The following is a 13,175-nucleotide window of genomic DNA, read 5'->3' as shown; positions in this document are numbered from 1 at the left end:
TCCCAGGACCTAGTCCCTGGGGCCGTGCTCTCAAGTCCGCGTGCCACAGACCGCAACACCCTCGGAAGCAGCACACGCCCCAGTGAAAGGGGACCGCGGTCATCAAAGCGCACGCGCACGCGCACACGCCCGCCCGCCTCGCCAGAGTTCCCTATCAGCAGTGCGGAAACTAAGACCCCACGGAACTAGTCTCCCGCCTCGCCTCACGCTGAGGTCTCGAGCCTCCCGGAGGCGGCTGGGAGCTAAGTAGCTCGTTACCACTCACCGCTCGGCCCCGCTCCTCCGTCCGCTCCAGTCGCCCCTTGCGAACCGGTTCCAGGGGAAGCCAGCTAGTAGAGCGGAAAAACAAAGCTTTCCGCAGCGGTGTCGAAGGGGGAGCGTTTTGACTGAGCGACCGTAGGAAGTGACGTCTCCCTCTCCTTCCGGTCCGCCGGATTATGAATGACGGCCAGCGTGGCTGTTTCCCGCGCGTTCTTCCCTGTTTCTCTCCGGGTCTCTCTCTTGGCAAGTGGTCCGCGGGCGAAGACTTCCAGAAGCGGCCTCGGAAAACCGGCTCGGGCGGGGCGGGAAGGCGCAGGCAGCCGGTGTCACCGACAAGCTCAGACACCCTCCCTGCCTGGCCGCGCCTCTGCGACCAGGTAAAGAGGGCGCTCGGGCCGCCGGCTCCCGCAGTCCCTTCGACCCCAAGTGCTGCTCTTTGCATCCCGCGGCGACAGGGCTGACGATGAGGGGGTAGCGCGGAAAGAGTAAGGGCGTGGAATTAGGGTCCGGATTTCTCTCCAACCCCGGGGACCCGTAGCCTCTTTAGTCGCAGCATCTCAGGGTTCGTGCGGAGGGTTCCAGGCCCCTTCTCAGTTTTCCCCACGGCCTTCTCTGCTAATGAAGGAACATAGCAGCTCCCATTTGCAGGAGTCTGGGGGCGTTCACCGTTTGCTGCTAGATGTGGTTTTTAAGACCTTTTGGTAAGCTTTAACATTTTTCTCTTTGGCACTTCGCTTTCCATTATAGCCCCTCCTAATTGTGAATTCTGCTTAACAGTTGCCTCAAAGGTCTTGCTTCCTTTGGGGCCGTTTGCTTCTGTTGCAGTGTCAAAGCCCTGCTTCACTTCGGTTTAAGTTCTATGGAATGTTTGAATCTGACTTGCATGAAATTGCTTTGGTTTCAAAACCGTTTACCATACACATACTTCCCATCCCAACTCTCTACCAATTTCGGAATTAGGTGACTTTTTCTCTTTTACTTTTAATGCCAGCACCCCATTCCTTCTCATAAGTTATAAAGGTGAAGAAAATGCCAGCATTTAATGTATCCAGTGCTAAATTATTGATAAGACAGTATTTCTACTTTTTCTAAGCTTATCTATAGAACCAGTGTTTAATGGAGAAAATGCAAAAAAGCTGGCATGAAAGAGTGATGTGACAATTTTGAACATGTAAACATGGTCATTAATTGTTGTGAAAATAAATTTTTTGTTATAAATACATTTGAGTTGCTGTCATATCTAATAAATCAAACATTAAGCTATGTGAGTTGGTTTTGTTTTGTTTTTTTTTTTAACGGCCGGGTGGGGAGTATACACTATTGAGAGGATTGCCTTAAGTGTACTCATTATTTGATATTATGTTTGAGTTATACCAGAAGGGATCATTTTAAGAGGTCCAACTTCAAAAATAAGTCTGTGAAAAAGTGGCATTTAAAAAAATTGTTTTTTAATCAGTTTTTGTTTTCTTTTCACTTCTAGTACATGTTTGCTTTAAACAAAACTCAAACTTGAAGTGTGTTATAGTGGGCCCATCAGATTTTTTTTTTTAAACCTGTGTTTACTTCGTAGCTTTTATATCACACTGATTTTAAGAAAAGAGTAAATACTATCCAATTGGCCATTCTAACAGCAACAGTTGGGCAGATTTTGGAACTTAATTGAGAGAGAGTCAACTAAAACATCTGTAATATACACAGTTCCTTAGTATACCTTGTTTTTCAAGTATTCTAAAGTAGCCTACTGAATTCTGTTAGGATTAGTAGTATTTGGAATGCAAAGATTTAAACCATTTAGATCATAACAAGCACGGGTATTATTTGCTTGGGGATTCAGTAATTTTATTTCAGTCTGCTGCTGTATTTAACAGGTTAGCATTTTATGCAGTGATCCTTGCTAATTATGAGGTCAGACATAGTAGCAAGCATGATTCTGTGGCAGCAGATGATTCTGTGATTCATGAGAGAGAAGACACACTTATGGCTATGGTTACAGTAAGCTTTTTTACTAGTAAACATTTTTCCCCCCATTTGTGCACATAACAGAAGAGCTCATTTTAAACATTGGACTTTGTCCTCTAGACTTAAACTGTATGTAACCCCACATCATATAATGTTTAGAGCACTGGCATAGCTAACTTTTTCTTTCCTTTTTTAACCTTTAGTATCCAAGATAATTAGCTTCTAACTCTGTAGAGGCAAGCTCTTTTTTATTTTTTTTTAATCTATATTCTTGTGAGAAAATAGGTTAGATTTGCAACCAAACAGTATTATCTTGTGAAAAGTCTAAAACAGTAAGTTCCCATGGTCATAATGGTGAACATTTGATATGACAGGGAATTTAAATGGGGTTTAAATTTTAAGAAGAAAAAAGTTTGTAATTTTTTCATACTTGTAAACTGGGTTGAACTCTTTTGTATGATAAGATTTATGCAAATGGCTTAGGGTATCATATTCTACCATTTTGTATCTCCTGGCTTTCAGCTTCAGTAACATTATTTTAATAGGGGTGGGTGGGTAGAGAGAAAACCTTTTCAATTCAACATGAGTCCCTTACCTTTTTTGAGAAGTTTGCAAATATAAAGCATAATTTGGGACTTGCCCATTAAAATTTGTGTTTTTTGATAGTTTCAGTGGATAAAGAACTTGAGGATAAATTATAAATGAATAATAATAGTATTTAAAGGCTTACTAATGTGATGAGCATTGTTTAGTTTTCGCAACACACTATATGGTTAAATATTGTTGTCTCCATTTTATAAATGAGGAAACAGGCACAAAAATGTTTTACATTGTCACCAAATATCAGAACTGGGATTTTAACTCAGCTCCAGAGTATAGGATCTTATCCCTTACTTTGTATTTCTTGGTGTTTTAAATACTCAACTTGCTAAGTACACAGAATCTAATTAGTTTCTGAGTTCCCTTGCCTGAGCATCATACATAAAAACTTAAATGCTTGCTTTATTTATGAGTCTGGATGATTTCTACTTACAATTCTTCCAATTCACCTCACAAAAGTGTTGTTGTTTCTTCACTTTAATTTATATGCAGTTGACTCTTAAAGTATATTGATTCATTTGAAAGAAAAAGAATGGTGTCAAGAAGAATGAGGCTCATGTACCAAGACTAAAGTTATCAATAGCACTGTCATTGTAGTCATCACGGATACTCATTTGTATACATTCATTTATGTATTAATTTCTTAAACTAAAATTTAAGTACCGTTAAGCATTGGAGGTATGCCAGGTAATAAGCACTATAAAGAGAAAGAAAGCTAAGAAGTGATGGAGTGCTTTTTCAATTCAGGTAGTCAGGAGAGGCTGTTCTGTGTGAATATTGAGAGATTTCAGTAAAATGAAGGAGCAGGCCATGTGAATATCTTGAAGAGTATTCTAGGCAGAACAGCAAGTACAAAATATTCTTAAGTGGGAGTGTCCCTGGCATCTTGTAAGAACAGCAAGAAGAACTGGCTGGAGAGGAGTGAGCAACAGGGAAGAGGGGTGGATCAGGTCAGAAAAGGATAGCTAGGGTTATGTCAAGCCCTATAGGCCATAAGAAATTTAGATTTTATTCTAAGTGGGCTGGGGAACCACTGAATGGTTGTGAGCAGGGGACATGGTTGAAGATTTTAAAGGTTCTCCCTATTGTTGGAGAATGGACTGATGTGTGGAAAGAAGAAAAATAGTGAATAGGCTTTTGCAGTAGTCTTTGTAAGATTTGCTGATGGCTTGGATTAAGGTGGTAGTGGTAGAGGTGGTGCTAAGAAGTTGGGTTTAACATTTATTTCAAAGGTGGAAATAGTAGGGCATGAGAGTAAAAAAGGAGTTGAGTGAGACTTCGAAATTATGGAGCTGAGCTATTACCTGGATGGATGGTGTCGCCGTGTTCTCAAGAAGCGGACTACTTAGGGAAGAGAACAGGTTTGGAAAAATGTCAAGTAGGATACAGGAGTCCAAAGTTCAGGGAAAAAAGATGTGGCTGAGATAAATAAAAGAGTCATAGATGATATAAGCCTGTGGCACTGGAGATCATCTAGAACAGTGCTGTTAAAATGTGAGTTGCGACCTATTTCTGGGTCATGAACTAAGTAATAGCCAGCATTAAATAAATAAATAAATAAAAAGTACAGAGGAAGAATTATCAGATATGTCTCCTGTAATAGGATATTTTTTCATGATTGTTTTATTTTTATTCAATGTACAGTGAGTTGCTTTACAAAATTTCTTCTGTGGCATGATCAAAAGCTTAAAAGTCAGTATTCAAAGAAATGGGTGTAGGTTGAGAATAGTGCAAAGCACTGAGCCGCAGATCACTAAGAGGTCTGCAGAAGATCCAAAAAAGGGAATCAGGAAGAACTGTCAAAAAACTTAATCTGGTGCTGAGAATTGAAAATAACTGCCTTTAGAACAGTGGTTTACATCAGGGTTTACTCAGACTGGCACAAATGCCTAGAATGACATAATCTCTGATGATTTTCACTTTGATGAAATTGTTGCTGCAATAAAATTACAATATGCTTCAATTTGTGAAATTCTAAGTGTATGAACTAGTGCAATTTATATTAGGAAAATATCTACTAAGTTTTTTCAGATAACATCTTTTTGTAGATTCAGTTAATGTTTTTGATTGATGTACAATTCTCTTCTATGTAATGGAAGTAAAATGTGCTTTAAAGGATTATGAAGATTGTAAGTATGAAATTTCTGTGTGCTTAGCATATAGTTGTTGGACAATAAAATGTCTGTAATACTTAGAAGTGTATTCTTTGTTCATTCATGTAACATTTATTAAAATCTTACCAAATTCCAGGTACAGTGATACTTTGCATTATTATTTGGAAAAATCAACTTGTTAATATTTTTTTGCAATTTTAATGCACTTTTTGTGTTTACTAGGTGATATATAACTTATCTGTTGTGTAATATTTAGTTGCTGTAGATACAGACTTGAATTTTGAGCACAAAACTTTTAAACTTTTTTCTAGCTCCTGAAGAAGTATGTTTATATTCATTATGTTTCTTGTGTTTTTTTCCCTACTCTTTATATATGTACGTAGGCATGTAGTAAAATATTAAAATGATTTTAGATAAGAAAGCAGCATTTCCCCTTTCACATGTGAAGTAATTCTATTTATCAACACCAATATATGTTAATTAGAATGAGAATGCCAAAAAAAATTCTAAGTGCCTGAAATATTAAACCTGAGACTATTTCAGTTGTTGAAAAATATCTTTGAAGATTCCCAAGTAATGAAATCAAGGCTTAAGTATTTTCTTTTTGCCTATTTATTTCCTCAGCAACATTCCCAGGTAGGTCCAGAGAAGAGGTGCACCCTCCATCAGTTTTCTTCAGCACCTAAAGTTTGTAGTTTTGTCTGCTGTGTTATTTTTCCATCTTAGGAGTAGCTGCAGTGTGGCACCTGTCAAAGCCAAGGAGCAAAAGACAGTGCTTCTGTGCTTGGCAGGAGTGCCACACCAGGCGACGAGAGCCATGCCGCAAAAGCTGGGAGACCCAGAAGATGATCCCACAGTACCGACCTTCTTAAAGCTCATGACATAAAATCAATGAAGTAAAGAATTCTCTAGGCAGAAATGGAGAAGAAAGATGAGGGGTTTCTTTTGCCTATAGTATTTGCAAACCTTAAGAAAAAAATTATTATTATACTTCCTTGCAAAATTAAGGACATAGTGCAAACCAAAAACAGATAGCAAATTTGTGCAGGTTTGTTAATACTTTTTTTTAGAGATTACATTCATACTTAATGGGGGAAAAGTGCCCAGGGAGAGTAATTTTCTTCTGACTCCAAGATCATTAAGTAACATTTTTAATCTTCCAAGAGAAAAACACCAGTATCTATAATGAAAGAAATAAATTATGTTAAGAATCAACACTGCATTTTCTCTCAGGCATCTCATTAATTTTTAGCTAACTCTTTGGGCAGGGTATTGCTATTCTATTTTGTTGACATTTAACATTAAGTGCTCACAGTGGGAAAAGTTCTGGATATGTAAAAGCATATTCTCAAGGTTCTTATGTGCCTTGGAAAATCGCAAAACATGTACTCTATTTTTATAATTATTTCTACATATTTTTAAAAATTATTTCTACATATCCTAAATCAAAAGTGTAGCATTGCTTTTAGCTTTTTTTAAATTTATTTTTATTCTGTTAGCAGGACTAGTCTTTTAATGACTATTTCTTAAACTGCTGGGCAAATGAAATCAGTCAAGTTTTCTTTCACATCTACTTCTTGAAGCACTTAGGGATTTTCCTTACAGACTTCCACTGTCAGCAGAGGAAGTTAAAAGAGTATCAGTAAACTAATCAGGAATAGGTTTACAGGGGCAAACTCCTCAAAGAGACTATCATCTTCCTGGAAAATGTTGGTTTCCTTTGTCAGTGAGCTTTAATAAATGCCCTTCTTTATTTTGTTTTCAAGTCAGCTTTAGGTGTCAAAGACAAATCAAACAAAACCCCAAAAAGTAATGAAGCTCAGGAAGAAAATGGTTTCCAAGGGATAAAAAGTTGTTGCTTTTAAATTACATGAAATCATTTTCCCTAGATAATCTTTTAAGGAAGTAACAAATCATGCATCTGTTATGTTTTAATGAAAGAAATAGAAAACAGTAGTGATTACTTGCATTATCAAGAGGTTCTCTAAAACTGGACTTTATCAATGATACGCCTTGGTTATAATGGATTATTACTTTAATTAAAAAGTTGAGGATCAAGACGCTTAAACGGTTTTTGACTTTTTGCTTTTATTTTTTTAAAAGTCTAAGGAATTTAGAATATAATGGAGATGTAGGACATTGATGGTTTCCTAAAAGGGTGCATTAATATTTCAAATACACTTAAAAGAAAGTTACATGTTTATTTTTTAAAGGCTTTTAAAATAATTTTTCCTCTAATATACCATCTTCCTATTACATGCTTCTATGGTGAATGCTTTTAAAGAGTGCCATCTAGTGTCAATTTTGGAATTGTGATTTATGGATTAGAACCTGAGAATTTTATACCCAGGAAATGTAGAAATCCAAGTCAAGATGATTGACAAAAATCTTAAGGAATATAACTTGAAAATACCCCTCAATAATTTGACCTCAAGATTGTGTATGTCTGTATCTTTAATATAACAAGCGTATGTATTCATCTATGCATTCATTCAACAAATGCTTCTTGATTATATATACATATATGTAGCAGGCCCCACTTTAGTCATAGCAGTGAACAAAACAAAATTTCTGCTTTCATGGAACATTCTTTTTGGGGTAGACAAAACAAATATATAGTTTGTCACAACAGTGATCAATGATTATATGATTATTATATTGGAGGATCATAAAACAAGCTGTGTGGGAGAACCATCACTCTCAAAACTTCTCAGGGCTGTTATCCTCAGACACCTCTCAGTATTCTTGGCTATTTCTTACTTGCCATTCTCTTCATCTCTTGCCCTCACCAGTAGTGAGACCCCCCCCCCCTCAAAATACTTGATCAGGAGGGTCCTATTGCAAAGCACCTGAGGTTTGCTCATTTTTAAGAGCTGGGTATAAAATCACCCTGAGATTAGTTAATCCACAAAGTGGATTTTGGAATTATTTGGGAATATTTCTTTTGGAAGCCATTTATTCAGTCCAGGAACAAATTTTACAGAATTTTATCACAGATCATTGCTGATTTCTAGGAAAAGGTTTTTTTACATTGATTTTTTTATTTCAGCTTCTAAATTACTGTATTCTAAGGCCTATAACTACTTTAATTTATGCTTCAGGTGACCCAATGAAGGAAGAAAATGAAAGGCATTAAGAAAAGTCTTACAGAAGAACATCTATATTTGGACTTTTCTCACCAAATAGAAGGATGCATCTTTCCCCTTCACACATCTGTAACTTTATTTTTGTTATCATACTGTGATTGCAAAATCTTTAAAGTTTGCTTAGTCCTCACCAGAGAAAGCACAGATATTTCACTAAAAAATGTACTGTCCCAGCATGTCGAAGTACAGATTATTTCAAGACAAGAGCTTCCACCAATAGTCCAGAATTGCTGTTTACCTGCAGTAGTCGAAAGACCAGAAACTTTTTGTAGAGCAGGACTTGCTGTTGTACTGAGACACATAATCCAGAAATCATATGAAACAGACCCCTCAAAGAAGGAAATTTTAGAACTTCTGGGTTTTAAGAAGACTTGCTTGAAAGCCTGTGCTGAAGTAAGTATAATGTCTCTTTTCAGTTAATTAAAGCCATAAAGTGGTTGACACATTCACTTGAACATTTGGTTAAACTTTTAATTGGAAACCAAAATTTTGTTTACTTAAACCCCAAAAACCAATGAAATAGCTAAAGTAGTCCTTCATGTATCCCAATATCTCAGTGCAGTACTGGAAAATAAGAACTTGATTTAATTCATGAGGTTTGGAAACCTTTTTTTTTTTTAGAGAATGACTTAAAAAATCTTTTAGTTACATTGAGAATTTTTAAAGGGAATTTTACAGGAGTTCAAGTACAAATGCTTTGGAAAGCCTGCTTTTTTACAGGGGTGTGCGCTTTTAAAGGCTTTGGGAAGTAAGGATTTATTCAGTAAGAAGACAACAGGAAGATAACATGTATAGGAATGCTAAGCCCCCATTGTTTAATGTTATCCCTTCTGAAGTGTAATATGTCTCAATGCAGCATAAAAGCCTAGCCCAGGGATGGGTGAGCTCAAGACTTAAATACTCCAAACTAGTTTTATATCCCAATAGAAAGTTATTTTTCTTCAAGGTACATTGAAGAATCCTTTCATTTCTTGTTTTGTGTTGCTTTGTAGGTTAGTCAGTGGACCAGACTATGCGAAATCACCATCCCTTTAGCTATTGAGAATTTTCTCAGAGAATCTTCTGACCAGCACCCAGCTATCCCTGCAGAAATACTGCAGCTGGAGAAAAAGCTTAGTGAACCTGTGAGAGTACATAATGATGACAAACTCCGGCGGCAGAAGCTGAAGCAACAGAAGGCTGCAGGGCTTGGGCCTTACCTTGCTGAGGAAAAAATGAAGAGTGAGGTCCACAGACAAGAAACATCTGAAGAATTGGACCTCTCATCCCTGAACCTGGAACTGAAAGTTGCAGTCCCCAAGCTGGCAGTACATGAAGAACCAGCCACTACCAACAGGGAGCCTTCTCACATCAGAAAAGCAAAGGCCTCTGACCTTCCACCTCTAGAACATGTGTTTGCAGAAGGCCTGTACTTCACTTTGGCAGATATTGTGCTCTTGCCCTGTGTCCATCATTTTTTGGTAAGATTTATCTGGAGTGCATACATTACTGTAAGTTCCAGTCTATGAAATTGCCTAGGTTAAAATCCCCATTCCATTTCTTACTTTCATGCCCCTGAACACGTTGCTAATATCTGCCTCAATTTTCTTATCTGCAAGATAAGAAAGATATAATGGGCTGCAAGATATAATGGGCTCAGTGTGAGGAATAAATGACAATGTGTGTGAAGTGTGGATAGTGTTTGGCGCATAGTAAGCTCTCCATAAGTGTTAGTAACCATTATGACTTTTGATTTTGAGTTCTAAAATGTCGGTAATTGTTGTGACTATTAATTTCAAATAGCTTTTGTGATTACCTTCTAATATTAGAGATTCCAGTATTAAAACACTAAAAAATATTGTCAGCTCTATTTCATAATCAAGTAGTCATGTAAAATACGAATTTCATCATGTTAGGTATTATTAAATCAGAAATATTTTATCTCTATGCTTCTCTGTTCTTTGTAAGATTACAGTGGCTGGCTATGCTATTCAATGCTGTAGGAGAATGTAATTGGGAAGTTTTCTTTCCTAGTACAGTCACATATACACATATGTGTGTATTTTCCCCCTCTGTAAAGGAAAAAAGAACAAGATAAAAATAATATCAGAGTGAACATGGAAAGCTGTACCTCCCTGCAGCTTTCCAGTTGGTTTCCAGGAGCTGCATTTTTCTTCCTTTGAAGCATTTCAGCCTTTTCCCTACTAAGGAATCAGATATCAAATTTCATTCCCCTTACATAGCACCAACACTTCAGGTGTCTCTACTGATGGATGGGAAAAGATTTCTAGTGAAAATCTCTATTTCAAGGCTTGTTTTTCACTAATAGGTGAATTTAGGTGGTATTAATCAATTGGCATTTCTTAAAGAACATTTTTCTTCAAAGTGGAAAAGGTTTTTTCTCCTTTCCAATCAGGTAGGAAACAAAGTAGAAACAAAACAAGATTAGAAACCAAAATAATTTCAGAATTAAAGGATATAAAGTGGACATATTTAGGAGTTGTTTGGATATTGTTAGTATTTTTAATGTCAGATATATTTGTAGTGTCCACAAAGCTGGATGGGGAGAAAACATCAATTTTTCTTTTTCCTTAGTCAAGTGATTTCTAAATTCTCCTTTCCCTGATCTCATCCCCTTATTAACCAACTTCAGTCATTAGATAAATACTATGAAATATGGTTGGTGTTCATAGCTTCTTGGTCTTCTTGAGTAACTGTGTGTGCTTTTTAATTTCATGATAATTGAATCAAAATAACATATCATTAATTCATTAATTTGAGAAATTTCATGAACGCCTACTGTATGTGGCAGGCACTCTGTAGGCTCTAGGAATATACACTGATGGACAAGACAGATAAGGTCCCAACCCTCATGGAGTTAATATTCTACTAGGGGAAGATAGATAAACAAAAATATACAATTAAATAATGGTAAGTGCTATGATAAAAAAAGCAAGTATTTGCTTTTTAATTCAACAAAACTTAAAATTTGATTCACCTACATGAAGTTGATTTTAGATTATTATCTAGACATCCATCTTTAGCTAGTTTGCAATTTATTTTAGGTTAATTTGAATACTATTTACCTGATTAGGATCAGTTGAGGTTGAAATATTGCTAGTTGAAAAGGTTTTTTTCTCCTCGCCAATTAGGTTAGATATCTACTGATCACTACTGGGTCATTTTATTTAATGCCACTCAGCAACTTTGTTTTCATCTCAGTTTAAAACTGGGGAAAACTCATACACTCAGCTTTTTTCTATTACATGTGTTCTATGACTAAATTCTCTTTTGACATTTATATGTAAACTAATTCTCAAAATATTTTCCTTTGTTTTCATTTTTCCTGGATCTGCACATTTTCTTTCCAGAATTTCTTTCTTTGCCAAAGCCATGATGTTGTTTCTGTTATATTTATTTTGCTCTTTTAAGTCATCTTGGGTTATGAACAATTGTTTTAGTTTAGATAGTGACTGTGATGCTGAACCTTTGTGCTTGCCTTAACACATATTGAGGTGATGGAGTGGAAGTCCAAATGGTCAGAATCAGAGTCAAGTTCATGATCAGGAATGAAGGTCAGGTTACTAGGTTTGAATCAGAAACAGAGCTAAACCTAGGGCCAGGATGTTGAGCCACAGGAATAAGGCCAAGAACATAAAAGAGCAGTCAACTTTGCTAAGTCAAGGTTTGGAATACCAGAGATAAAAATTAGAAGAATTAGGGAAAATACTCAGTTCTTCTAAACAGAATAAAGCCAAAAATGCAAAACAATAGCAACCTGAGTGGCTGAGGTTTTGCATCTAAACTTGTTCCAAGCTTTTCTTCCTCTTCAGTGTGTATTAGTTTGCAAAGTTAAACCCTGATAACCGAGCACTTCTTCGTGGAAAGTACCTGGCAAAACACTCTCCTCTAGAAAGTTTTAGGAATAGATTAAAAAGGAATAAATTAAAATGCACCCTTCTTATGATTTTCCCCCTTTAAATAATTTGCTAGAATCCTCTGGTATTTAGGGTAGCAAGCAAAGAGGAGGAATAGCAATGAATAGCTACACTAGGGCAAAATCCTGCCGTTTCCTGACACCATAAAATTCTATAGTTATTTTTAAGTTGCTACTAGTAAACAGGTACACTTTGATAGAAGGTATTTAAAAGATTGTTCTCCTGTAAGACAGAATTTGTCATTGTATGAAATCTTTTTGTAATTTGAACACTTATGATTTAACTTTCTACATTTTAAATTCTAATGCTTTGAATTGAGTTTTTTAAAAAATGATACATTTATTGGTAAAGTAAAATGATTATAGAAATTGATTTTGAGCAAAAACACCTGCATTAAGTATCTCTCAGTGTCCCCACTAACATAAAACTAGGAATAAAATGAGAATCTCAGTATTGGCTGATATATTATAAAAATCATGGATGGCACTTAATTTTTATTTTCCATATATTCTGTGCATTAGATTCTTAAGAGTTTTAAGTTTAAATCCACAAGTTCTAATCTGTAAATTTTAAAAAATGCAGAATTGGGATTATATTTCCCTTTAGATTGTTTACTGCTTACACTGCTCACCTAAATATTTGTTAGTTATGACTTTTTGAAGGAGTAGACAAAATTAAGGAAATGATATAAAATAAATACAAAATATTTTATATAGTAAATGATTGGAAAGTAATACAGAGGAGATATTTTGGATAGATGTAAAAATGTTTCACTTTTTATTCAGACAGGTTTTTCTGTCCCTTTTTACAGTTAACTACACGGCCTCTAGGGTTTCATTTTGTTCTTTAGGTAGCACAAACTTTTATCATTGTTTAAGAACAAATTCTCTTATTTTCTTCCCCTAAAGTAACTGTGATTTTTGTAATGGTTCTGATCTTATCAGTCATGTAACTTTTTTTTTGAAAAAACAAAAGAAATCATTTCTTAGGAACAAATTTAAGTTTCATGTCATACATTTTTCATTAGCCATTCCTTAAATACATCCAGAGGTACGTGGTTCTGTACCTCTGGAGTTGTCTGGATGTTATCAGAGCAGCCTGGCTTGATTAAGTGGGATGACCTGTCATACAGAGTAAAACTTCTCAATTTCTTTTAAACATGATATTGTTACTTAATC

At 36.0% G+C, this 13,175-nt stretch overlaps 2 protein-coding genes across 6 annotated transcripts in view; one reads left to right on the top strand and one right to left on the bottom strand.

Moving 5' to 3' along the window:
• INTS12 (integrator complex subunit 12) overlaps positions 1–711 on the bottom strand; it is a 39,236-nt gene extending 38,525 nt beyond the window's left edge. For 2 of the 4 annotated variants that reach the window (XM_037020248.2, XM_073237212.1), the window contains exon 1: positions 266–711. In XM_037020248.2, the coding sequence (XP_036876143.2) occupies positions 266–703 (438 nt within the window). In that variant the 5' untranslated portion in view covers positions 704–711. The remainder of the gene's footprint in view (positions 1–265) is intronic. The other 2 variants (XM_037020249.2, XM_073237213.1) reach the window with 2 other exon arrangements.
• GSTCD (glutathione S-transferase C-terminal domain containing) overlaps positions 501–13,175 on the top strand; it is a 136,039-nt gene continuing 123,364 nt past the window's right edge. Inside the window, exons 1-3 of one of the 2 annotated variants that reach the window (XM_017666310.3) lie at positions 501–638; positions 8,036–8,473; positions 9,073–9,540. In XM_017666310.3, coding sequence (XP_017521799.3) covers positions 8,057–8,473; positions 9,073–9,540 — 885 coding nt within the window. In that variant the 5' untranslated portion in view covers positions 501–638; positions 8,036–8,056. Of the gene's footprint in view, positions 639–826; positions 963–8,035; positions 8,474–9,072; positions 9,541–13,175 lie in introns of those variants that run through there. The other variant, XM_017666311.3, reaches the window with a different exon arrangement.

This window comes from Manis javanica, chromosome 5 (genome assembly GCF_040802235.1).
Source record: "Manis javanica isolate MJ-LG chromosome 5, MJ_LKY, whole genome shotgun sequence".
Taxonomy (NCBI): Eukaryota; Metazoa; Chordata; class Mammalia; order Pholidota; family Manidae; genus Manis; species Manis javanica.
Note: the sequence above shows the minus strand (reverse complement) of the source record. Positions and strands in the feature narration are given on the sequence as shown.